The 27,983-nt window shown below is 36.7% G+C and overlaps 1 protein-coding gene and 1 long non-coding RNA gene across 6 annotated transcripts; one reads left to right on the top strand and one right to left on the bottom strand.

The window, feature by feature from the left end:
- The first annotated feature begins 253 nt into the window (after nucleotides 1-253).
- Nucleotides 254-3,258, top strand: LOC138987915 (uncharacterized). Its single transcript, XR_011464204.1, has 2 exons — nucleotides 254-388; nucleotides 3,175-3,258. It is a non-coding gene; the product is annotated as an uncharacterized lncRNA (long non-coding RNA).
- On the bottom strand, nucleotides 2,605-27,983 carry MDM2 (MDM2 proto-oncogene). 5 transcript variants are annotated; one of them, XM_014482679.2, is made up of 11 exons: nucleotides 27,612-27,983; nucleotides 26,816-26,900; nucleotides 24,131-24,205; nucleotides 21,843-21,976; nucleotides 19,827-19,876; nucleotides 17,139-17,209; nucleotides 16,905-17,001; nucleotides 12,757-12,917; nucleotides 6,950-7,105; nucleotides 5,897-5,974; nucleotides 2,605-4,019 (listed from the first exon to the last, which is right to left on the bottom strand). In XM_014482679.2, the coding sequence occupies exons 2-11, from the start codon at nucleotides 26,894-26,896 to the stop codon at nucleotides 3,444-3,446; spliced, it is 1,479 nt and encodes a 492-aa protein (XP_014338165.1). In that variant the 5' UTR covers nucleotides 26,897-26,900; nucleotides 27,612-27,983; the 3' UTR covers nucleotides 2,605-3,443. The 5 variants fall into 5 exon arrangements, with proteins under 5 accessions (XP_014338165.1, XP_005909096.1, XP_070226663.1 ...); XM_005909034.2 differs by having other exon boundaries at nucleotides 17,139-17,206; XM_070370562.1 differs by lacking the exon at nucleotides 27,612-27,983 and adding an exon at nucleotides 27,038-27,324.

Here is a 27,983-nt window from a genome sequence, read left to right as displayed (position 1 = left end):
AGTGGTGGATGCTTTAGTTGCTAAGTCGTGTCTGACTCTTGCAACCCCACAGACTATAGCCTGCCAGGCTCTTCTGTCCATGGGGTTTTCCCTTCAACAACTGTATGACCCCTGCTTTTACACTTGCTTCTGGACATCCTGAGCTTGAAATAAAAAATACTGTACTACTGTACTCTGCACAGTAGTGTACAGTATACAAAAGCACCGGCTGCAGAGGATGCATGCATGTGACAATGTATAAAAGACACGAGAACTTTAGTGGCTGAGCATGGAAATCCTTGTTTCACTCTTTCAAAGTTCGCAACTTAAAGGTTGCAACTCTTCACAGCTAGGCGGCTTACTGTATTTTAAGCATCTCCAAAAGACTATAGAAACGAAGGATTGGAAGGTTTTTTTTTTTTTTTATGATAATTAGTTAACATATTTTACCTTTTTTTTTTAAATTTTTTTATTTTTTTTAAGTACTTGAGGCAATTTTATTGACAGTGAAACCACACACTGGATTCTCTGTGAAACCACCACAAAACGTGATGATTGTTGGAGCCTTACAAATTCTTTATACCCACTGCCATGTTCCGAATTAACGTGGGCCAGACACATGTTGTAAGCACTGTATAGCCGGCTAAAAAGGTTTCTTCCCCTTCAGATATTAACATCGTATCTCAGATACTGATCACCCTTAAAAGTTGACATAAGGAGTGGTCAGGCCTTTTCCTTATAATTTATAGAGTAAAGGACCAGAAGGAAGTACCTCCTAGTCTTTTTTTTTTTTGACAGCTTTTTCAGCACTTTTTTTTTTTATTTGATAAATTTAACGCCTTTTATTGCCATACCTCATTTTACTGTGCTTTGCTTTAGTGAGCTTTATAGATACATGTTTTTTTTTTTTTTTTTTTTTTCCTTGTTAATTTTCTGTTTAGTTAATCTATCCATAAGTGTGAGTGGGGTATTAAAGTCTCCCACTATTATTGTGTTATTGTTAATTTCTCCTTTCATACTTGTTAGGATTTGTCTTACATACTATGTGCTGCTCATGTTGGGTGGATATATATTTATAATTGTTATATCTTCTTCTTGGATTGATCCTTTGATCATTATGTAGTGACCTTCTTTGTCTCTTTTCACAGCCTTTGTTTTAAAGTCTAATTTATCTGATACTGAGTATTGTGACTCCTGCTTTCTTTTGGTCCCAATTTGCATGGAAAATCTTTTTCCAGCCCTTCACTTTCAGTCTGTATGTGTCCCCTGTTTTGAGGTGGGTCTCTTGTAGACAACATATGTAGGGTCTTGTTTTTGTATCCATTCAGCCAGTCTTTGTCTTTTTGGTTGGGGCATTCAACCCATTTACGTTTAAGGTAATTACTAATAAGTATGATCCCGTTGCCATTTACTTTATTGTTTTGGGTTCGAGTTTATACACCCTTTTTGTGTTTCCTGTCTAGATAAGATCCTTTAGTATTTGTTGGAGAGCTGGTTTGGTGGTGCAGAATTCTCTCAGCTTTTGCTTGTCTGAAAAGCTTTTGATTTCTCCTTCATACTTGAATGAGATCCTTGCTGGGTACAATAATCTGGGCTGTAGGTTATTTTCTTTCATCATTTTAAGTATGTCTTGCCATTCCCTCCTGGCTTGAAGAGTTTCTATTGAAAGATCAGCTGTTATCCTTATGGGAATTCCCTTGTGTGTTATTTGTTGTTTTTCCTTGCTGCTTTTAATATTTGTTCTTTGTGTTTGATCTTTGTTAATTTGATTAATATGTGTCTTGGGGTGTTTCTCCTTGGGTTTATCCTGTTTGGGACTCTCTGGGTTTCTTGGACTTGGGTGATTATTTCCTTCCCCATTTTAGGAAGTTTTCAACTATTATCTCCTCAAGTATTTTCTCATGGTCTTTCTTTTTGTCTTCTTCTTCTGGAACCCCTATGATTCAATGTTGTAGCGTTTAATATTGTCCTGGAGGTCTCTGAGATTGTCCTCATTTCTTTTAATTCGTTTTCTTTTTTATCCTCTCTGATTCATTTATTTCTACCATTCTATCTTCTAATTCACTAATCCTATCTTCTGCCTCTGTTATTCTACTATTTGTTGGCTCCAGAGTGTTTTTAATTTCATTTATTGCATTATTCATTATATATTGACTCTTTTTATTTCTTCTAGGTCCTTGTTAAACCTTTCTTGCATCTTCTCAATCCTTGTCTCCAGGCTATTTATCTGTGATTCCATTTTAATTTCAAGATTTTGGATCAATTTCACTATCATTATTTGGAATTCTTTATCAGGTAGATTCCCTATCTCTTCCTCTTTTGTTTGGTTTGGTGGGCATTTATCCTGTTCCTTTATCTGCTGGGTATTCCTCTGTCTCTTCATCTTGTTTAAATTGCTGAGTTTGGGAGTCCTTTCTGTATTCTGGCAGTTTGTGGAGTTCTCTTTATTGTGGCGTTTCCTCGCTGTGTGTGGGTATGTAGAGGTGGCTTGTCAAGGTTTCCTGGTTAGGGAAGCTTGTGTCGGTGTTCTGGTGGGTGGAGCTGTATTTCTTCTCTTTGTTCAGTCGCTATATGGGGAGGGAGGGAGGGATGCTGCAAACAAATGACACTGGCGTCTTCCGCAGTGCCTCAGCCACACTGGGTCTGCCCCTGCTCACGGCGCGTGTAGCCTCCCTGCCCACACTGCTCAGGCTCTAGGTTGTTCCGCCGGGAACAATCCGAGGCTGGCCCTGGGTTGCATGCACCTCCCAGGTCCAAGCCGCTCAGGTTCAGGCACTCAGGTAGTCCTCAGAGGCACAGACTCAGTTGGGGCTGCGTTTTGTGCTCTTCCCAGGTCCAAGCAGCTCAGGTGATGAGATGTTTGGCGAGCGCCAATGCTGCGACTTATCGCCTCCCCGCCACTTGGTTATCTGGGTGTAAAACCGGCGCACCTTCTCAGGCAGATGTTGACCGTCCAGACCCCCAAGAAGTTTTAGTTAGCAAAGAAGCCAGTTTTATAGATAATGTCTCTCTGGGGCTGCAATTGCCCCCTTCCGGCTCTGGCTGCCTGTCACCAGAGGGGGAAGGTTTGCAGCCAGCTACCTCTGTTTAGTCCTTTGTTCCGTGCACGGGCTGGCGGTGTCTTAGGTTAGGGCTGGCTTTTCGCATGGTAGATATCCCACAGTCTGGTTTGCTAGCCCAAATTATTTCGCCAAGGTTTAAGAGTATCTAAAATTTAAATATTACATCTTTCACAGGAACTTTTTTTTTTACATGAAAGGTACTAAATCCAATCTAAATTACACTGAAAGCCAAATATAAAATAGCAACAGAATAGGCATTTTCCTAAAAGGAATAATCGCTATTGGGAGAAATCTACATGTAAGGTATTATCTTGCTTTGATACACCTAAAAAAAAAAAAATAAATTTCATTTCTAAATTTTTAGGCTTATAATATATAATTCTGTTTTTACAGGTAGTTCAACTAGGGGAAATAAGTTAGTACAATCATTTGAATTGGTTGCCTACATACTGGACAGGGCTTATTCCTTTTTTTTAACTTCTTTGCACATGTGAAGCATGCCATAAGATGTCCTGTTTTGCCATGGACGATGCAACCATTTTTAGGTCGACCCTGGCAAATCACACAAGGTTCAATGGCATTAAGAGGAAAACTAGACTCCATACTTTCTTCTTTGTCTTGTGTTTCTTCTCTCTCAAACTCTTTGACATCTTCTTGGCTACTATAAATGATGCTATTAGAAGTCGATGGCTGAGAATAGTCCTCACTTTCTTGAGACAGAGAGGCTTGTGTGATTTTATCATCATTTTCTTCAACACATGATTCTCTGGAATCACTGACGGTAGATTTCTTACAGTCAGGGACATCAAAGCCCTCGTCTTCTTGCATCGAGTCTCCTAGTTTGGCTTTCTCAGACATATTCCCTTTATCTTTTCCTTTATCTTCAGGAAGCCAATTTTCACGAAGGGCCCAACATCTGTTGCAGTGAGGTGGAAGGGGAGGATTCATTTCATTGCATGAAGTACACTTCCAATAGTCCTTCAAGGAAACAAGAGAGTTAGCTTCTATAACCCTTCAATAACCAATCCAGCAATGCTAGCAACTTGTTCACTATGTCTAAGGCAAAATGTTTTATCATACAACTCAAATTTCAGCATTTCATGTTTTATATAAAACAATGTATTTTCTCAAACATGATCTGGTAAATACCTATTTTTTCCAGCCAAACTACACTGAAAAATTCTAAAATGAAAAATGTATTCACCATGACCTTAACATGTACCTATAAAGTTACAGATACGGTTGGTTCGTTCAGTGTGTGTGTGCTCAGTCGTGTCCGACTCTGCAACCCCATGGACTATTGCCCATCAGGCTCCTCTGTCCATGGGATTTTCAAGGCAAGAATACTGGAGTGGGTTGCCATTTCCTCTTCCAGGGGATATTCCTGACCCAGGGATCAATCTCACATCTCTTGCACTGGCAGGAGCCACCTGGGAAGCCCTAAGAAATGGATATACAGTTTGTGTGTGCTCAGTCGTGTCCAACTCACTGTGACACCATGGACTGTATGTAGCCCACCAGACTCCTCTGGCCATGGAGTTTTCCAGGCAAGAATACTAGAGCAAGTTGCCATTTCCTACTCCAGGGGATCTTACCAATCCAGGGATTGAACCCACATCTCTTGCGTCTCCTGCACTGGCAGGCAGATTCTTTACCACTGCACCACCTCCTTTGGTTTAATCCAAGTGCTATGCTATGGGATCTTCTCTGTAGAGGCCTGTATCCACTCTACTCCTTAAAAGCTCAGATCTGATACCTTGCCCAGAGTTCACCAAATCAATCTAGACAAAACTATTATCCAGTTTGCCATTGACTAAATCTCTTTTAGAAGTTCTATAAAACCAGGGTTCAAATGGGTATTCCCTAATTTCACCCACAAAGGAAATGCTAAACGTTCTCGGCAATCACCACCAGCTAAACTCTGCCATCCTTGTCACTAGCCAAAATGCAACCTCCCACACTGGTTCTTTCAAGTTGTAAACGCAGGGCTCTACTAAATGATAAAACCAAAGACAGAAGTCTTGTAATGTGGGAGGAAGGAAACGGCAACCCACTCCAGTATTCTTGCCTAGGAAATCCCATGGACAGAGGAGCCTGGCAGGTGTGGTCGCAAAGAGTCAGACATGACTGAGCACACACACTCAGTGGAGGAAAGTGCTTCAAGAGTTCAAATAAATTGTAAGACCTATGTCTAAAATATTTAATTCAACCTGACATCAAATGAGTCAGTTAGTTATTTGAATTATTTTCTAATATAGTATAGTATTTTCCTATACTATAGTTTTACAATTTCTCTTTTGCTTTAACTGGATAATAATTGTTTCTATCTCAGAAAAGAGAAAAAAGTGATTTCCTACCTAAATAAAAGGCAATATTAAAAACAAAAATTAAACAATATTTAATTTAAAAAATACACATTCAATACCTCAAGAACTCTGAGGCATAATGTAAATGTTTAAGTCCAAATTTAATAGAAAATCCTATATTTTCTAATACAAATTAATATGAAAATATTTATATTTGGTAAGACTGGCAAAATGTTGGTAAATGTTAGAACTGAATGATAAGTACAAAGGAGATACACTGTACTATTCTCTATGCTATATATACTCAAAATCTTCCATAATACAGTTCTTTAAAAGTTCAAATTCCAGCACAAAAAAAACCTAAAAAGAGTAGCAGCAGATTCCAACCCAATAAAAGAACAAAAATACTTATTAAAGTCATTAAAACTTCACAATTTTAACTTTATAAAAATTATCTCATGTCAAGAAGTAGGAGACTAGATATATTTTTTTAATCTTGATCTCAATGCTATTTTTTTGATTCCTTGAAAAAAATAAATGTATACCTACAGCTAAGGAAATTTCAGGATCTTCTTCAAATGAATCTGTATCACTCTCGCCTGCCTGATACACAGTAACTCGATACACCTAAAACAAACAAAACATTAGCATCCATTCATCACCTTTCTTCTTCAAACAGTAAGACCTGTCAGTGTTAAGTCCTAAACAAACAATATGTACTACAGTCGTCCCTATGAATCTGTGGGGAGACTGGTTCCAGGACCCCCTGAGGATACCTAAATCTGCAGATACCTAAGTCCCTTGTGTTAAGACTGCACAGTATTTGCATACAACCTATGTACATACTTCTCTATATTTCAATCATTTCTAGATTGTTTATAATACTTAATACAATGTAAATATTATGTAATAAGTTGTAAATGCAACATGAATGCTATGTAAACAGTTGATGGCTCACAGCAAATTCAAGTTTGGCATTTTGAAACTTATTTCCAAGCTGCACTGAGTTGCATCTGCAGATGTGGAACCCGCGGTCCAACTGTGCTATATGTGAGAAATCTGAGACAAAGGTCACATGGAATGAGTGACTACAAAGGGAGAGAAATAGAGGACAATAAAATCCTCACCCACGACTAGAAAGTCAACACAGAGGATGTTTAAAATGAATAAAGTAAAAAGTTCAATACGAGCAGTTTTGTTTTATAAATATGCAGGTATTAAATAATAGTGAGATAGCTAGAAATGTCCAAGCTGGTCATTTCTAGGAAACAGATCTGGTGGTACTATGTGACTTTAATTGTATGCTTTTTATAAAAAGTAAATTAACAGTGAAAAGAGGAGAACTGGATTAATTTTAAAATGAGCAGACTATTATAATGCTCATTAAGGCCTACTGACTTCTTGCCACCGTGTTTTTAAAAATATAAATAAGACAACAAGGAATTACAAAGCCTCAAGTCCACAAACCAATATTCTAGTTTGAATAAATTAAGAGCCAAAAATTGTGATATGAAATCTGATAACATTATTTCAACCTCAGTTAATGAATATGGAATGTATATAAGAATTTTAGAATATAATCAGAGAAAAGAAAAAAACTACCTCATCATCTTCATCCGAGAGTTCTTGTCCTTCTTCGCTGAGGCTATAATCTTCTGAATCAAGAGACTCAACTTCAAATTCTACACTGAATTGATCTGAAACTGAATCCTGATCCAACCAATCACCTGAATGTTCACTTACACCAGCATCCAGATCCTAAAATCAGGGGCAAAAAAAGATGACTTAATAGACATTACTTGTAACAGCTTCTTAACTCACCCTGTGTACCTAATTTCCCCTCAGTCCCATTCTACACATGGACACTAGGTTAAGCTTCTGAGTTATGACTATATAAATATTTTCTCTGTTCAAAACTCCATTTAAGAAAAAGGCCAAATTCCCTTGGCATTCAAGGTACATACAGTAACATCCATATTAACATTTTCATATTTTCTCCAACTAAACACCCTGCTTCCCCTTCACTAAATATGAAAAATTAGCCAGATCCAGATTGTTTTCTAAACCAAACTTCAACTTCCACACACACAATTCCTCCCTAACTGGAGTAACTTGAGTTTTCAAATCCTGCTCATTCTTTTTTGCCAAAGGCTTTGTCAATACCATAACTAAAAAACACTCCCACCTTTAATATCTGTGCTACTCATACTATTTTCACACACAATATACAAAACATAATTTTGCATGCATATTTATCTGAATTACACATACTTTAAGAGTTAAGACAATATCTAATCATCTTTATATCTTGATGCTAGTAGTTATAACACATACAATTATGATTTATATTTAATGAACTTTGAGAATTTCTTTGGAAGAGCTTTCATATATAATTTTTTAAATTTATTTTAAAAATTTTGTATCTGCTCATGTGATTCCTATTTTAAAACTCTGATTAACAGTTTAAGAAACTAAGACCTTCAGTCCTGTAATATTTGCCATCAGTGGCTAAGGGTAAGAACATACATAAAGCAGAAGGCTAGAAACAGAAAAAGTACTTTGGTCTAGTAGTCAGGATACATACAATCTTATTTTAGACTTGCCACTAAGTGCCTTTAAGCTTAGACAAATTCAGTTTGTAAAGGCCACAATGATTTCATCCATGAACCATGAGTTTGGATTAAATGATCACTAATATTTAATCATTTATAAAAACAAGGTATATTATTTTATAACCACTAAGGTCAAAAGACTAAAATATTTTTAAATCATGATGTTAGGAAAATAGTAGAAATAACATTCAAATCGCAGTTCTAATTCCTAAAAAAAAGGGGGGGGGGGCTCTATTAACAATCACACTAAAATCATAAGTCAAATCAGAATACAGTAACTATCCATCCTTTCACAGAAAAAGTTGGCCCATGCTGACCTAGGGGGTTCTCTGAAGAGAGCAAAATTTAAAGTAGTTTTCAAAAGTTTCACCTGATGTTCAAAAAAGAAAACCTAGAAATTTTTAAACACTGTGTAAAGCATCAGACAGCCTTGATCTGAAAAAATATTAAAATCTGTTTTTCTGAATTTCGATTATGACAATTATTAGTTATGTGATCTAAAGTTATTTGAAGCCCCCAAATCTTAGTTTCCCATCTATAAATGGAGTTTGAGGCTACTGAGGTGACAAAATGTGGTAATTGCCTAGTATAGAGCCTAGAATGAGATGAGCTAAAATGAAGAAGGAAAGAAAAAAAAAAAAAATCAACCCAACCAAAAGCTTTCACAACTCGGGACTTCACCTGAAAAACAAAAGAATTTTATTTTAATAAAGAGGATTTTTAGAAAAGAACACAGAATAGGACTAACAACAACAAAAAAATACCCTCTACACTGCTTTGGTTACAAGGCAGTATTTCAGGTAGAATGAACAAAAACTTTTAATATCACTTAGCTAGAATTCTGAAACAACTTTAACAAAGACTGTAAGTTTAAATGGGGCATAGTTATTGTATTAAAACCATCTGTAAGGAATCAGATCAGATCAGTTGCTCCGTTGTGTCCGACTCTTTGCGACCCCATGAATCGCAGCATGCCAGGCCTCCCTGTCCATCACCAACTCCCGGAGTTCGCTCAGACTCACATCCATCAAGTCAGTGATGCCATCCAGCCATCTCATCCTCTGTCGTCCCCTTCTCCTCTTGCCCCCAATCCCTCCCAGCATCAGAGTCTTTTCCAATGAGTCAACTCTTTGCATGAGGTGGCCAAAGTACTGGAGATTCAGCTTTAGCATCAGTCCTTCCAAAGAAATTCCAGGGCTGATCTCCTTCAGAATGGACTGGTTGGATCTCCTTGCAGTCCAAGGGACTCTGGAGAGTCTTCTCCAATACCACACTTCAAAAGCATCAATTCTTCTGTGCTCAGCCATCTTCACAGTCCAACTCTCACATCCATACATGACCACTGGAAAAACCATAGCCTTGACTAGACGAACCTTTGTTGGCAAAGTAATGTCTCTGCTTTTGAATATGCTATCTAGGTTGGTCATAACTTTCCTTCCAAGGAGTAAGCATCTTCTAATTTCATGGCTGCAGTCACCATCTGCAGTGATTTTGGAGCCCAGAAAAATAAAGTCTGACACTGTTTCCACTGTTTCTCCATCTATTTCCCATGAAGTGACAGGACCGGATGCCATGATCTTCGTGTTCTGAATGTTGAGCTTTAAGCCAACTTTTTCACTCTCCACTTTCACTTTCATCAAGAGGCTTTTCAGTTCCTCTTCACTTTCTGCCATAAGGGTGGTATCATCTGCATATCTGAGGTTATTGATATTTCTCCCGGCAATCTTGATTCCAGCTTGTGTTTCTTCCAGTCCAGCGTTTCTCATGATGTACTCTGCATATAAGTTAAATAAGCAGGGTGACAATATACAGCCTTGACGTACTCCTTTTCCCATTTGGAACCAGTCTGTTGTTCCATGTCCAGTTTTAACTGTTGCTTCCTGACCTGCATATAGGTTTCTCAAGAGGCAGGTCAGGTAGGTGGTCTGGTATTCCCATCTCTTTCAGAATTTTCCACGGTTTATTGTGATCCACACAGTCAAAGGCTTTGGCATAGTCAAGAAAGCAGAAATAGATGTTTTTCTGGAACTCTCTTGCTTTTTCCATGATCCAGCGGATGTTGGCAATTTGGTCTCTGGTTCCTCTGCCTTTTCTAAAACCAGCTTGAACATCAGGAAGTTCACAGTGCACATATTGCTGAAGCCTGGCTTGGAGAATTTTGAGCATTACTTTACTAGCCTGTGAGATGAGTGCAACTGTGCGGTAGTTTGCGCATTCTTTGGCATTGCCTTTTAAAACTATCCAAACATGAAGTTTGTGACACATCAGTTTAATTTAAGTGAGTAAAGTTGCTCAGTCGTGTCCGACTTTGCGACCCCATGGACTGTAGCCTACCAGGTTCCTCGGTCCATGGGTTTTTCCAGGCATGAATACTGGAGTGGGCTGCCATTTCCTTCTCCAGGGAATCTTCCCGACCCAGGGATCGAACCCGGTCTTCTGCGTTGTAGGCAGACGCTTTACCATCTGAGCTACCAGGGTGGATTCAATTTTTAAATCACACATATTTGTTCTTGAGAGCAAATATTTTTCCCCTCACAGCATTTGTTGACTATTTAAATTATTTGTTTGATTGCTGATGATCTATCTCCCAATGAGGCTAAGGATCATATCTACCTCGACTACTACTGTATCATTACTGCCAAAAGGAACCTGGCACAGAAAAGGCACAAATATCTACTGAATGAAGAACTTGCTCTTGGAGGAGAGCTCAACATGCCATCTAGTGGCCTACACAAGTAACAGCTCTATTAAATGTTACATCTAGAGGGTGCATCTCTATCAATAAAATCCCTGCTTTAGAAGAAAAAAATGCAAAGATAATAAAGTAACAAGAATACATAAAAAGAACATAGTTACTATCATAATTGGTTCATTCCTTTACATATTCTAGAAAACTATAAAACAATCACTAATATACAGAATGGCCATGAGACATTGCCATATCACAAATAAAGATTCCAATTTTAAAGACAAATATGACAAGAAAATATTCCATTTGTTAAGTGTTCTTGTTGGCAAAAACTTCTTTACAAACCTCCCTTCAGTGGTATCTTAAAAACATTAATGCTGGCTAATACTTTGGAATTATTCTATCAGTAATCAAAAAGCACTGATATTTTCCCATCATCCATGCAATAATATACAAATATTTCATGGCCTTAGTAAATACTTTCCCTGATGTCTAGACCTATATATGGAAAATGTGAAGATCAGATTACAGCTGAGAGCTGTAATAAGGTATTTTTACTATAAATATTCAAGACAAAATTGTTTAGAATTCTAAGATTATCTTTGGTGCAGTGGCTCACAAAGATTCTCCAGTATGTAGGGTGACATTAGTAACTAAACACTGGTACGAATTTTACCAACACACTCCAGTGCGACTCCATTATCTTCCACCCTTTTCGCCAAACCTGGGTTAGGAGTAGGGAAGATCTATCAGTTCAGTTCAGTCACTCAGTCGTGTCCAACTCTTTGCAACCCCATGAACCGCAGCACGCCAGGCCTCCCTGTCCATCACCAACTCCCGGAGTCCACCCAAACCCATGTCCATCATGCCATCCAACCATCTCATCCTCTGTCGTCCCCTTCTCCTCCTGCCCTCAATCTTTCCCAGCATCAGGGTCTTTTCTAATGAGTCAGCTCTTCACATCAGGTGGCCAAAGTATTGGAGTTTCAGCCTTAACACCAGTCCTTCCAATGAACACCCAGGACTGATCTTTAGGATGGACTGGTTGGATCTCCTTGCAGTCCAAGGGACTCTCACAAGTCTTCTCCAACACCACAGTTCAAAAGCATCAATTCTTCAGCACTCAGCTTTCTTTATAGTCCAACTCTCACATCTATACATGACCACAGGAAAAACCATAACCTTGACTAGACAGACCTTTGTTGGCAAAGTAATGTCTCTGCTTTTTAATATGTTGTCTAGGTTGGTCATAGCTTTCCTTCCAAGGAGTAAGCATCTTCTAATTTCATGGCTGCAATCACCATCTGCAGTGATTTTGGAGCCCCAAAAAATGAAGTCTGACACTGTTTCCATTGTTTCCCCATCTATCTGCCATGAAGTGATGGGAGCGGATGCCATGATATTAGTTTTCTGAATGTTGAGCTTTAAGCCAACTTTTTCACTCTCTTTCACTTTCATCAAGAGGCTCTTTAGTTCTTCTTCACTTTCTGCCATAAGGGTGGTGTCATCTGCATATCTGAGGTTACTGATATTTCTCCCAGCAATCTTGATTCCAGCTTGTACTTCCTCCAGCCCAGCGTTTCTCATGATGTACTCTACATATAAGTTAAATAAGCAGGGTGACAATATACAGTCTTGACGTACTTCTCCTATTTGGAACCAGTCTGTTGTTCCATGTCCAGTTCTAACTGTTGCTTCCTGACCTGCATATAGGTTTCTCAAGAGGCAGGTCAGGTGGGTGGTCTGGTATTCCCATCTCTTTCAGAATTTTCCACAGTTTATTGTGATCCACACAGTCAAAGGCTTTGGCATAGTCATTAAAGCAGAAATAGATGAAGGTGCCCAATATGCTACTGGAAATTAGTGGAGAAATAACTCCAGAAGGAATGAAGGGATGGAGCCAAAGCAAAAACAACACCTAGTTGTGAATGGGACTGGTGATAGAAGCAAGACTCAACGCTGTAAAGAGCAATATTGCATAGGAAGATCCATAGTTTCATTTGAAAGAAAAAAAATTTACCAAGTGTATAGCAGCAATCATACATCATACACGTATATTCTGTCTGAATGCCTATTAGGAATGCCAGAACTAGACTTTAGAGGATTACCGGATTTGATGGAGTTCCTGTCGATTCACTGCTACTGCTTCTTTCACAACATATCTCCCTTATTACACACAGAGCAAGGCTTTCATCAAAGGAAAGGGAAATATTATCAGATTTGTGGCGCTTTCTCTGTCGTTCACCAGGTAATTCATCTGAATTTTCTTCTGAATATGTAAAGAAAAACAATTAAATTGCTATACTGTAATTTATTTAAAAATTGAGCTGTCTTAAGTTACATCTGTACTAAAACTGTTTCAATGAAATTAAACAGAAAAATAATGAATGCTTCAAAAGTCAACACTTTTACTGATCTGTCCAACTGATGGCAGAACATTACATTTTTAAAAAACTTTTAAAGCTTGTTTCAGGACTTCCCTGGTGGCTCAGACCGTTAAGCGTCTGTCTACAATGTGGGAGACCCGGGTTCGATCCCTGGGTCGGGAAGATCCCCTGGAGAAGGAAATGGCAATCCACTCCAGTACTGTTGCCTGGAAAATCCCATGGACAGAGGAGCCTGGTAGGCTACAGTCCATGGGGTCGCAGAGTTTGACATGACTGAGAGAGTTCACTTTCACTTCACTTCAGAACTTTATCCAGTCACAATTAATTTAATCCATCTAGAGTTTTTACTAACAAGTCAGGATTTTTCTGTCAAACTTTAAAAGATTTCAAAATTATTTAATTTACTTAGAAGGTATTCTTAATGTTCGGTTTCCTTAGTACTCAGTATTTTTAACAGGAATCATAATTAGCAAAATTGATCCATTTATTATTTATTTGGCCATGTGGCTTATTTATTTATTGGGCCAGGTGGCACGCACAACCTTAGTTCCTTGACTAGGAATCGAACCTGTACTCCCCACAATGGAAGCTCATAGTTTTAATCATTGGACCACCAAGAAAGTTCCTGATCCATTTTATTTTAAATAAGAAATTATCTCTAACTTAAACTCAGAATGTTACCAAATCTGTCAGGAATATAAATGAGAGTCCTACCTCATATCAGACATAAAAATAAATTCCAAGTGGATTAAAAAACCAAACACAAAGAACAAAACCATCCAACTATTTTTATATAAGAATGGGAAGGGTGGGAAAGTATAATGTAACACTACAAAGCCCTCAAGAAAAAGATTATCAAGATTAGGTTATGTTAATTAAAACTTAATAACAATATAAAATACAATAAATAAAAGTGAAAAGGCATTGTCAAACTAAAAAAGAACTGCAATATATATTAGAAAATGGTTAATATCCATTTACACAAAGTCCTCCTGCCAATCAAGTAAAAGACAAGATTTTTAAAAAGTCAAAGGACAGTTCAATTCATAAAATACAAATGACTAATAAATATGAAAAAATGACTTATCTTCTAGTGATCAAAGAAATGCAAACTGAAATGAGATACCATTTTCCACCCATGAGAATGACAAAAACCAAAATGAGAAAGAGTGTCAAGAGACTTGGGAGAAAGGACTTTTTATACACTACTGGTAAAAATCCAAAACAATGTAACATTTTATAGGCAGTTTTTCGATCGTAGATAAATACCTACACAATCATTTATAAACATATGTGCAAGGGTGCTCACTGCAGCCTTACATGTTAAGTACCCAAAAGGGTTATGAGATTTAATAAAACATAATCCTAATCTGTATGCCTGAAACAGGTACAACTCACACCTCTGCTCATTCCATTTCCCTCTCTTGACCTTCCTGGTCAGAAGTAATCTTTTCTTCCTCTGAATTCCCAAAACACATTTATATCCTCTAAGATCAAAGTTTCTGATATAAGTTCTTAATCATGTTTATACTATTAGAAAAGGTGACCTTGACTGAAAGATGTGGACTAGAAGGGTAAAACCATGCTGTTGATGCATATTTTTTCAAAGTCCAGAATATTTAACTCTATTAAAAAATAACCTTTGGGGCTTTTTCTGATTATCAAAGTATTATATTACTTATTATAGAAGTCTCTTAAGAAATAGAAATTTAAAAGTAAATCATCTATAATATAACTACTGAGATAACTACTATTAACACTTTAGTAATTTTCCAGCTGTCATTTAAAAAATTTATTTCTTCTTAAACATACCTTTATCACACTGTACGTATAATTTGGGACTGTCTTCTAATTTTTTTTTTGGCTGCACTGCATGGCTTGCAGAATGTCAGTTTCCCAACCAGTGATCCAACCCAGGCCCTAGCAATGAAAGCATCAACTCCTCACCACTAAAAAAAAACTGCAGAACCACTAAAAAATGATCGCCAGGAGCTGTTTTCTCTTAAATATTTTTTTACATTATTTTTAATGCCTCAGAATATGGTGTCCATAATGTATGTTCATCATAACTGAACTATTTAGTCCACAAATCTGAGCACTGGCTTCTGTCTGGCACAGTGCTAGGCAGTGGGTGTAAAAGTGAAGTCAGCCATCATCCTTACCACCAGAGGAGGTTTACATTCAAACATCAAGGCAACCAAAACAAGCTATAATGAGTGGTATGAAGGAAAAAAGCAGGGTACCAAGGAAAAGAGTAACAAAAAGGGATCTACTTTTCTGGGTGGTTAGAGGCAGCCTCTCTGAGAAAGTAATAATTAAGCAAAAATTGAAAAACGAGGAGTTGGTCTTGCAAGGCTGAAACAGAAGAAAAAGAATTTTGACTTGTTTGAGAACCAAACAATCAATGTAGCTGAAACACACTGAAGGTGGGGAAAAAGGCCAAAAACCAGGATAAAAATAGATCAGGCCTTGCAAACCAATGTAAAAGTGTGGGTTTTATTTGAAGGTTAATAGCTTCAAAATAGCTAAAGGGGATCTGGCATACCACAATCCAGTTTACCTTTTATGATCCCTTTTGGTACTATGGTAAAGGACAGAAGCAGCAGTAACTAGAAACAGAAAATCAGAAGCTGCTGCAGTGGTCCAGGTAAGAGATGACAATGGCCTGGACTAGAGTGATGACATTCTCTGGCATCGTGTATGTTTTCAACTATGCATAATGCTTTAATTAACATCTTTACATATAATCTTTGAATTTCTGACTATATCCTTAGGAGAGATTCCTAGAAGTGGAGTCAACCATGATAATTTTAAGGACCCCAAGCCTTTTTATAATTCACAAAGGTCAACCAATTTATACTGACTGATGCACCACCGGTGTATTAGTGTCAACACGTACATTAGCAAGAAGTAAAAAAAAATTATCTTTGCTAATTTGAAAGACCAGAAAAGACATCTTTTTTGCATTTTTTTGTTGTCTATAAAGCTAAATCACTAAAATCTACCCCTCCTCATATTTATTAGTCATTTGTATTTACTATGAAATTTGCAATTCGGATTTTTAATACTTTTCTTATTGATTTTTTTGAAACTTTTAATACAGTAGAAATAGTAACAGTCGAATTTTAAAAGTAAATCAATTTCAGTATGTTGTAATTTTTAATTTATCTTTTAAACTCATTTAGTATTCATTTTGGCATAATGTACAGATGTAATTTGATTTTCTCCCCACCCCACCCCCGGCCCCAAATAACTAACCATTTGTTCTAGTCCTATGTATTTAGTAAGACATCCTCTGCACTTTCTGCCCTTCGCCCTCATGTACAAAACTCTACCCTGAGTTTATCTATATTACTTCACTGATCTGCTAAATTCCTTTTTTTCACTTGAAATATACAGTTTTAGTTATTATGACTTTCACTGGGTAACAGCCTCCTCCCTCTACTCTTTTCTCTGTTAAAAATGCTCTTAGCTATTTTCTTTACCTCATCTTCATTTCTAAGATGTTACTTTCTGTTTTTAAACTCATTGCTATGTTTTATTTATTAGAAATAACAAATACTTTAACTGTAAAGGTGACTAAGAATGATGACTAAAACAGAGTTTAAATTCTTGTCCTCTATTATGTTGACTAGCAGAGAGCCAACTATAAAATATAGGACACAGGAAACTGTGCCTGCTGTAGTCAACCAGAAACATGTTGCTAAGAAAACAATTTTTAAGCCAACTAAATCATATAAAAATAAGAACCTCAGAAATTCATTCACATAAACCACAAAAAGCACAATTTAAGTCTAAACATACTAGTATCAGTAAAAAATGAAAAATGAAAAGCAGTTTGAAAGTGCCAATTAAATATTCACATATACCTGTCTCACTAACTGCTCTCCTTCTAGATGAGGTAGATGGTCTAGAAACCATATCTGAAGATGAAGGTTTCTCTTCCTGTAGCTCTTGCACAAGGTCCTAAGCATTCAAGGGAGAAACAAACAAAAAAAACCCACAAACTTATAACATCAGGAAGGTAAAAATACATTGTTTTAAACAACCTTCCCCAATTTTCAAAAAAACATCATAGTAGAATGAGTTCGTATCAATATTACCTTTTGATTACTCCCACCTTCAAGGTGACACCTGTTTTCACTCACAGATGTGCCTGAATCTGATGGTTCTGCTAGAAAATAAAAACAAAGAATCACAAACTAAGAAAGGAAGGGCTACTCAATAGATGCTATCTAGGACAAACTCCTTACACAGTTTAACTTTCAACCAACATTGAACCTGTAGTCTCCCAAGTGCCATGCTGTGCTGGATACTAGAGATGTAAATAGATAATTCATTTTAATATAGAAGATACATAAGAATCATCATAAAGTACAATAAACACACTAAAAGAAGTAAATTAATGGAGAAGATGGGAGTATGGAGTAATGATTATTTGGCAGAGTAAGGCAAGGTCTGAGTAACAAAGAATCAGGAAAGGTTTCATAGTTGAATATGTGGAAATACAACTGGGAAAGGCTATTTCAGACTGAGAGCCCTGTGTGAAAAAAGCATCCAGACGTGAACTACCTGTGTTTGCTGTAGAACTACAGGTAGTTCATTACTATGGGAATGTAAGCAGGATCATCAAGGATCCGGCATGTCTTGCTAAACAGCACAAAGATAAACAAGCAGTATGCATGCCACCAACTGCAAATCACTGCATCCTTCTCAGCTAATATTTCACATTCCTCCCTAAGGCACGGCTGCAGCCACTCACCATTAAAAAGGTTTAATCTAAGAAATAAAATTGATCTGCTAGTTCACACCAAGTACTTTGGCCAGCGAGTATTAAGGAATCCCTAAATAGTCACTTTAAGCAGGAGTGACAACTCACTCTGCCGAAAGAGAAGAGAATGGGGCAGTGAAACCAGTGTTAGCAACTGCAATTACACACATGAAAAGCATTAAAGCCTAAACTAAAACATGGAAAAAAGGCCAATTCCAGAGAAATTAAAAAAGGGAAAAACCAACAGAAACCTGGTGTCTAATACATAAGACAAGGGAGAAAGGAGTCAAGAAGGATTCCAAGATTCTATCTTGGGTAGATAAATGGGTGGCGTATCATTCACCAAGAAAGAAACTTCAGATGAAAAACAGATTTGAATGGGAAAATAGTGAACTGAAGTGGGTAACTTTCAGGTAGGCAGGTTTAGTTTGTATGTTGATGTATAGACCTGTCACAGCGCAAGTCAAAATTTCAGATATGGAAATATATACAATCACCAAAGATCATAATCAAATACCCTTTATTACTCCCTTGGAAACATTTCACCTTAACAATGAAGCCAGGTCTGAGTATTAACATTTTAAAATGATATGCATTATCATTAAAAAGTTTCTCTTTTGTATTATAGGTAAAGGTATTATATTGATTTTAAGTTGTCCATATGAATAGGTTATATTTTGTTTTAGTGTAAGAGATGTTATAAAACAGACATAATAAAAGGGAAGTGCCAAGTATAATAAGGTTGAGAACCATATTATAAAGGAGTTCTGAAGTTAATTAAGTAAACTAAAACCTGAAACAAAACTCAGAATCTAAATAACATAGGTAATCTACAGGTTACCACCTCATTAATACAATTTTCCTAGCAATCAACAAAGGTTTATTTAAATGAATTGAATACATCAGGGACAATAATTCAGAAAACTGAAAATACTACAACAGATACTATAGTTGTTTATTTGCCTTCATTTGATTTCAAAAAGTGCTCTGTAAAACAAAATCTCAAGTTACCAGCCTAATAATTACTTCTGTTCTAGGATAAGATGATGATGCCCTTTTCTGGGTCTTAAATCCTAACTCTGGAAGAATAGGTATTCAATTCAACACATTTACTAAAAGACCTTATTACCAAACACTGTATTATGTGATGCAGATTGCAAACCTGAATAGGACATAAATGTATAAGCAAGTAAGGGTAACAAAGTAATATAACAATAAAATCTAATACGGAATAATAGGAGCTCAAAGGGGTGGTCAGTTCATTCTGGAAAGTAAACAAGCTTCTGAGAACAGTTCTTAATTACAGACCAAAAATAGACTTAGAAGTCTGTGGTATATTGGAGCCAGCTCCTACCAGCATTCCCAAGCCAAATGTACATTTCTTCCTAATCCCATGTTTGTAGTTGAAAATGGTCAAGGTCAGAGTATTTATATTATGAAAATCAGTAACCACACCTGTATGTGTTTAGGTTTATCTTTACGGAATAAGAACCTAGCACTTTCATCAGATTATCAAAGGGTTATATAATCCAAAAATAACCAGTTAAGAACTACATCTAAAGGAAAGGAAGTAAAATGGCACTCACCTGGAAAAACTGGTAAACAAAGCTTTGTCTACTATAAAAAACACACAAGCAAAGGGCCCTTCCATTCAAATGGTCCTACCTAGGTAGCTGGATTACTTCCCAAAGTTTTTGAATACATGTTTCAAGGTTAGATCATGTCTACCATGCAGAATCTTTTGAAATTATCTACCTTTCAAACAAATTCTAACCTGACATCCCAAGGTTTAAATTTATGTAATAGGATATAGTGCAAATGTGCATAAGGAACTTAGCATTATGTTATTTGTGTTCATATGTATTTCTTCCTATTAAATTTATCATACCCTTACTATAATTAAATATACAATTAGAGCAACTTTTAAAGAGAATCACAATTATAAAATGTCTGCACATCCATAAAATGTCTTTAAGGTATTTTTACAGTATACGGTTTATGGCATTCAAAATTAACTTACCTTGCTGACTGACTACTACCAAATTTCTGTAGATCATTGTATATATTTTCCTTGTAGAGAAAAAGAGAGATGTACATTTTAAAATAAAAATATATTAAACTGGGCTGAACAGGACTTTTAAATATATATTAATATAAACTATCAATTACAACCCAAATTTTAAATTATTACATTCAAGTACTGATAAACTCCTAGACACTAAAAAGCACCAAAATAATTAGTTGCACAATGATTTACATACAGCCATTTTTAATAATCACTAAGGTCTCCCTAGCTCAAAGATTTCCCATCTCCATTTCCTAAAACATGCATGGTTTAGACTTTGGCAAAAGTCCACAAACACTGGTATGAACACATGAGGCACGTTAACATTCTTATTTTCAAACAGAAATTATCTAGCTCTGGGCATAGAAGTAGACTTAAAAAGGTAGTAGGTTATGTAAAACCCAATACATAGGAACTTGATTTATAGTTTTGACTTTCATCAACCTTGGATCAATCATCTAATGGATTTTCTTTCTTGACCTGAAAATTGAAAGATGAAATAGTATGCAGTCATTTAATACAGGCTGACTACTAGTCACTGTTCTAGAAATTGGGGAAAACAAAGAAGGAAATAAAAACAAATCTCTGCCCTCCTGGAACATAAGGAAACAATTCACTTATGCCAGTACTCAATGAAGTCATGGTACTTCTTTTTTTAAATAAATTAAAAATTTTAGAGAACATTTATTGGTCACAAGACATTTCTAATTCTCAAGGTTAAGGGGAAAGTGCCAATCCCAGCTAATTGTTTTCATCCTTGAGACTAATAATATAGCTCCTTAAACTCACAAAAACCAATATTCGTATTCATATCTCATTCCCAAGTCAATAGTTTCGCCAGTGTTTAACCTTAACACATTAGACTTCAAGTCAAAAATAATTTTAAATCTGTACTTTCAGTATCAGAAATTACAGCTCCAAACATTATCAAAATTTAATACATAGTGCAAAATTATCAAGTTATTTATTTTATAAAATTAAAGCTTATATTCCAAGGCCAAGTATAAAATAAAGTAGTAAACATAAATGGTTTGTCAATGGAAAGATGCTTATGTTAGTTTAATAGCAAGATGAAATCAAATAAAGTATATTCACCAATAGTTAAAACACATCTGTGCATACTATCAAAATGATGAGTAAAAATACCTTTTGGTGACAAACCATAGTCACTTCTTCCCTGTCCTTAGCTTTCGCTCTTAATGTACAATAATGAATATATATTTTTAAGTGAAGTTGTTTTAAAGTTATAAATATCCCAATTCAATTATCTTTTTAGCTATATTATTATTGAGCCTTAAATACCAGAAGCTAGTTAAATGTTTCAGGTGAAAAGTATTCATCTCATTAATTAAGACACTGCGAAGAGACGAACTGTCCTAAACCAAATGAAAGGAATTCCAAATGTAAAGAAAGAATGACTGAAAAAAGGGTCTTCAATTCCCAGTAGAACAATTCTAGAAATGTTACCTGGGTTAAATGCAGCTGATTAAGTGTCACAATGGTATATGACAAAGAAAAAGATCTCCAAAGTAACTAGAGCTCAAATTTAAGCCTTTAACCACAAGATAATGTAAAGATTGTCTTTGGAAATGATTACAATAATTTTTTTTAATATGCAGTAACTTGTAGCTAATAAATGCTTTCCATGTGCCAAACACTATTTTTTTTTTACACACTGCTTCCTTATAACCTCTAGGATATTTATATTATTCCTACTTCATATTCAGGGGAAACTTAAGGCTTAACCCAATTTACCTAGTTTCACTGCTAGTAAATGACTGAGCTAGGTCTTAAACCCAAGCCTATAAGATTCCAGAACTCAGGTTCTCAAACAATATGCTGTAATACTGAGAAATTAAACTTCAGTTATCTTTTATACATATTATAACAATTTTCTCTGACAAAATGGTGTGAAGATGGAGGTGAACTGAAATGTTTGCCCAGTTGGCATTTTACAGACTAAAGACTTACCTGTGTTCCTTCACAGAGAAGCTTGGGACTCCAAACAAATCCCCTAGAAGATCATTTGAACAATACACAATATGTTGTTGTTTTTCATCATATAATCGTTTAGTCATGATATACTGGCCAAGATAAAATATAACCTGAAATAGAAATATGATTTCTGAGCATTAAAGAAAATTAAATATTAGTTTCAAATATACTCAATAACATCTCATTTATCTGAAGAGGGTTAAACAACCAACAACCACATCTAAATAACAACCATCCTATATTCTTTAAAAAAAGAAAAGAGCTGATCTTTTATGTTCTCCTTTTAATTTGACGGAAGTAGAAACACTGCTTCTGATTTACTTAAACTTTAAAATGTGTCTTTGGCCAGGGGTGGGGGAGGGCAGACTTCACCTTTGCCCAGATATCTAGGTATTACTTATTAGGAAGAAAGTGAAAGGCAGCAAAATGCAAAACCAATGATAACAATAAAAAGCTGCAGAATCAAAAAAACATCAATTAAAATACAGCAGTGACCTGGAGTCATTTACTAAATAGTTCTGGATACCATATAACTCAATAACCTGAGGTCATCACAGATGAGGAAGACAAGATAATGGTCAATTAATTATATCTATGTAACAGCTGGGGAGAACTCAATGCATGAAATAAGCCCTCAAAGATACCAACATAATGCATACAGTAAGTAACCAAAATAATGACCCTGAATCATACATATATGGTTAATATTTTACAGTTTACAATGTACTTTTACGAGTACTTTCTCTTTCTTCTGATATTTCATAAATCATATGAGAAGTAAAAAAACTGACCAGGTCTTCTGACTCTTAGTCCAGTGTTTGTTTCTTTCTACTACTCCAATACCAGCTTTCATTACTCTCCCACATACCACAAAACAAAGATTCTACAACTGGAAACTGTGTCAGACAACATATACATCACTCTACACGGTCTAACATAAGCATTTTAAGTCTTTATCATGGTCTTGATCAGTTTTCTCCTTATTTCTATCTGCTACAAGTCATATTTTTTTGTTTCCTTAACTGATTATATAATAACATAAGGTCAGACCCAAGTTAACATTCCTAAAATCATCATTTACCTTGATACTTCCCTGCAAACACCATCTATAGACTTAACTGGCTAAGCAGGTTTCAAACTTAAAGGAATAGCTGAATGTGACTGTGGATCAGAAATGGTAGACAGTGAGAAAGGAAGAAGGAAGACAACCTAGACTCCTTCCACAAAACATCCTGTAAGAAAATTTCTGGTGTGGCTAAAAATGGAAAGGATCTGAAATTTCTTCTTGCCCACTATCCTGATGTAGATAAAGTACTTAAGTATTTTAAAGTAATCTGAGCCCCATAAACTGTGAGAGATGGGGAAGAGGCACATTTCATTCACAACAAATTTTGCCCAAGACAGCCCAATCTCTCAGTGAAAAGCATGCTTTTGTACACAAATTCAAAGCTAGAGAACAACACATTGAAATGTATCCATTAAATAGAATGTATGTTCACGAATCAGCTCACCTCTATCCCAGAAAGATCAGTATACTGTACTCATGTATCTCTAGTGCAGAAGTTCTTAACCTGGGATCCATGGATGCCCAAATCCTTGGATAGAATTCAGGGGGTCCATTAATTTGGGTGGAAAAAAAACTGTCTATCTTTATTCTCACTACCTTTTAACTGAAATTTAGCTTTTCCTTCAATTATGAATACAGGCAACAAATCACAAAGTATTAACAATAACTGTGATTTTGTCACCAATAAAAAAAAAAATCACAAGCATTTCTCATATCATACTATGCTTGATGTAAACATCTCAAAATACCAATTATACTTACAACTTTCAAATTAATTTATTAGATCTGTTGCTGAATTAAAGTGGTCATAAAAAAGCATGTATCACAAACTTGTTTACCATTTTGTTAACCGTATTTTAATGTAATTTTCCCACTGTAATCCTATATATTTTATTTCATCCATTTAAAAACATGATTCTGAGACAGAATTACCAATCTGAAAAGTCTTTACAACAGTGCATCAAGTGGGTTAACAGCACAAAAAGGCAATAAACTCCTATAGAGCTTCCCTTTGTCTGAGGTTCCCAGCTGAGAAATGAAATTCGAGTATAAACTGAATTTTCAACTTCAAATTATAGTCCAAATGAGCACAATACTTAATACCACTGCCTACTGAAAATCCCTCTATATGGCCAATTTCTCACCATGGCTATATGTAACTAGGAAGACTTTTTTTTTTAAACTTAGTTCAACATACCTCTTTCATAGTATAAGTGTCCTTCTGTGCACCAACAGACTTCAACAACTTCAAAAGCAATGGCTTTGGTCTAACCTATAAAGAACAAAGAGTTGCTATTATACTTTTAAACCATTCCAGAACCAAAAGCCCTGCAGGAAACTCATCCATAATGCATTTCAATAAGGGTAGCAAACACAATGTCTCGCAACCTCACAAGGTTAGACCCAAAAAAGTCAGTCATAATGTCTTCACTAAATATAACAGACTATGTAAACTGAATACCGCAGACTGTGTTTGGGGAAAAAATACTGAGACGGAATTATTATGCAAGTAATCAGAGGAACTGAAGTATTATCAGCTGTGATCAACATTCATGCCAAGGCAGTGAAACTTACTCTTTTTCCTCCAGCAATTTCTATCATCTGCTTACTACCTTACAAGCTCAACTGTAAACTGAATACCCAAATGAGCTTACTGTAAGCTAAATGACAAAATCTGAGAGAAAAAAATAAATGTAATTTACAATGAGTCCCTTTACCAATCTCTTCTTTCTGCAGATTAGGTTCGTGAAGGTTAAGGAACTTTAACCAAGCTGACAAGGATAATTAAGAACAGATCTGAATACTGCAACTCACAACCCTCAATGGCAAGCCAGCATTTTCCTCCTACTATAGTATCACGCTGACTTTTAGCTGGCTACGTTCCACATATCTACTTGACAAGCATTTTTTGAGCTTCTGCCACGAACCAGACAGTGCTGGTTATTGCACTAACACAAAAATGACAAATACAAAGAACAACGTGTATTGAAAGAGCCAGCCAACTAGATCAAGGGGTCATTTTTTTTCTTTAAAGAGCCCAATAGTAAACATTCTAAAGCTTTTCTCACCAGACAGTATGACTCAGAAGCATAAATAATATGCAACCAATGCATGTGGATGCATTTCAATAATACTATTTACAAAATTAGGCAGCAGACCAAATTTGGCTCATAGCCTGTAGTTTGCTGCCTCTGATCTAGAGGCTCTGCAAGTTGTATTGACAAAATAACTGGCAAGGGGGCAGGGATGTAACGTGTTTATGTTCTTTCTCCCTATCTGTTGCTATATGAAAATCTTCAAAATCTTTACAGCTACACAACCACCCCTACAGGCTGGTGCTTCTGCACCTCCCTTCAGTATACTCCAGTCCTATCTAACTTTGAAATCTGACAGCAACCCAGTTTGGGATCTAATTATCAAAACTAGTTTAAGAAAATTGCCTGTTTCCTGCTCATCAACAGAACATTATTTAATAACTGAAAAATTTTAAACACACAATTAATGTAGTATTGAATCATTTATTGTTCTCATCATGTGTTTTTTCCCCATGTGCTTACATTATGAGCTTTATTTTCAAGTTATTGAAAGAATCAATTCTCCCAGAGAACATATTTTTCTAAAATTTTGTTGTATTAACTTCAAACTATATAAAACAATGCAAAAGGAAAAATCTGCAATGAAAAGCCATAAGCTTTTTATTAAGACTTAAAAGACACGCATTAATAAGAAAATTATTATAAAAAATACCATTCTTTAATCTTACATAAATAAAATTCTAGGCGAGAAAAGAAAAGGCACTAGAAGAAAATACAGCAATGTATTTGCATCATCTTGGGAGGGGAGAGTTCCTCCAAGGCATGATATGAAATTCAAATGCCAGCAGAAATCAAATTTTACTTAAAGACCACATAAGCAAAGTTATTTGTAATATTTATAAATGATAAAAATCAAATACACTTAAAACAAAGAACAGCTACAAATTATTAAGAAAAACCAATAAGCCTAAAAGAAAAGTATACAGATTAAGACCAAGCAAACCCCAAGACACAGATTCAACAAATGACAAGATGCCCAACCTCACCAAAGATTAGGGAAATACAAATTTAAACAATACAATTTCTTTGTCAAAACAATGGCAAAATAATAAAGTGATAATACTCAGTTTTGGCAGAGAGAGGTAACACTTGTGTTAAGATATATAAACAAAGTGCTATTTGTAATACTCAAAAACTAAAAACAATGTAAAAAAGTCTATCACTGAAGGCATAAATTTTTAAAATGGTATACAAACACTGTGGGTTACCACGCAGCTGCTAAAGAAGAATTCTATATATTTTATTTATTGACACAGATGTTATTTGCCCAATATATACACATAAAATCCTATTTTAGCAAAATAAACCAAACAACATAACTAAAACTCACATGTACACATATATATGTGGATATGTACATACAAAAAGATCTAAAAAGTAAGCGTGATCAAAAGACCGGAATTTTCAGTTTTTACTTTATACTCTTCTATAATGTCTAAAATCTTTACAACAATCATGAATGATTTTTGTGACTTTCAGAAACCATTTAAAAGTTAAATACTAACAGGTCAAAATCGAAAAATCAGTCACATAAACCATAACTTCACCATCCATACTTAAGATAATGAAACTGACTTTTAAATTCAGTTTGGTAAAAAGCTAAGAAAATAAATAATGATGCTTACAATTAACTTCTGCTCCACAGTTATAGCTGAGTGGCAGAATTTAAGCTATGGAGTACAATTTCACGTAAAAGAGCTAGGCTATAATTAGGATCTATGGAATTTAGCAGATCGCCTCATAAAATAACTTATTGTTAAAGTTACGCTGGGGACAAAAATACCAACCAGGGTCTCTTGTTCCGAAGCTGGAATCTGTGAGGTGCTTACAGCACCATCAGTAGACACAGACATGTTGGTATTGCACATTTGCCTAAGAGTAGGAAAAAAAACACACGATAAAAACTTGAAATAATGAAACACCTGTTTTTAAAAAAGACAAAAATCATATAGAAATGAGACAAATAATGCCTTTACTAAAAGTAAAGCCGTTAGCAAGTGGGTCCTTACCTGGATCAGCATAAAGTAAGTGCTATATACGTAGGTGACTACAGGTTCTCTCTCCCAAACAGCCAGCGAATACAGCTGGGAAAAGGCATGTTTAAATAGCCCCAGCTGGAGACAAGTCAGGGCTTAGCTCCTTCTACTGCAGACTCGGAACGTGTCCGAACTTGACCAGCCCATCAGGAAAAGCTGAGTCAACCTGCCCACAGAACCAGCCCAATCTTGTCCAGACTCAACGCCTGGGTAATAGAAGCTACCGAACAGGCACCTGTCATTACTACGACTCCGGGTCAAGAACCTGCCCGCAGCTCGGCAGCTGCCCCGCGCACACGACCTTTACCCCGGACGCCCGCGGAGCCCCCTCCCAAACCCCCCGCCCGCTCGGAGCGCGGCCCTAAGACCCCGCCCTCCTCCCGGGCGGCGACAATCTCGCCTCCTACCAACAAAATCTCCACAAACCCACGTGCCCCGCGCCCCCCCACCACGAAAACCTAAAGGCTGCGCGCGGGGCCGAGAGCGAGCCGGGAGACACAAGTCACAGAGCAAACCCCGAACTGCCCACGCGCTTCCACGCCGATACCTGATGCTCACTAACTGGGGTTTTCCGCGACTGGAGTCGGAGTTGGGGGGGCCCCGAGGCTCCCCAGTTTCCGTCACCGGGCGCGCGGAAGCCCGACGCCCCAGGCCTCGGCGACCATTCCACTCGCAGGGCCCTGGCCGACGGGGCGCTCGAACGCAGTAGATCCGGAGAAAAAAAGAGGCTCCTGGCGGTGAAAACGGCAGGACCTCGGTCAGAGGGGTGAGGGCTACCCCTCAGACTAGGCTTCTTGCTCCATTTTCCTTTCAGTCACACCGGGCCACATAGGCCCCTAAACCTGCCGAGCTGGCCGAGGTGCGCCGGATGCGCGCCCCCTGCCGTCCGAGGGCACCGCGCCGGAAGCCGCGGCCCATC

This window comes from Bos mutus, chromosome 5, assembly GCF_027580195.1.
Source record: "Bos mutus isolate GX-2022 chromosome 5, NWIPB_WYAK_1.1, whole genome shotgun sequence".
Lineage (NCBI taxonomy): Eukaryota > Metazoa > Chordata > Mammalia > Artiodactyla > Bovidae > Bos > Bos mutus.
This window is presented reverse-complemented; position numbering and strand designations above follow the sequence as displayed.

Excerpts from the sequence above, each read along its gene's own strand:
- MDM2 (XM_014482679.2), bottom strand. The coding sequence starts at position 26,896 with ATGTGCAATACCAACATGTCTGTGTCTACTGATGGTGCTGTAAGCACC. Across the intron at positions 19,877-21,842 it reads TTCTCTGTGAAGGAACACAG|GAAAATATATACAATGATCT; the intron begins GTAAGTCTTTAG and ends TTTCTCTACAAG. Across the intron at positions 4,020-5,896 it reads ATCCTGAAATTTCCTTAGCT|GACTATTGGAAGTGTACTTC; the intron begins GTAGGTATACAT and ends GTTTCCTTGAAG.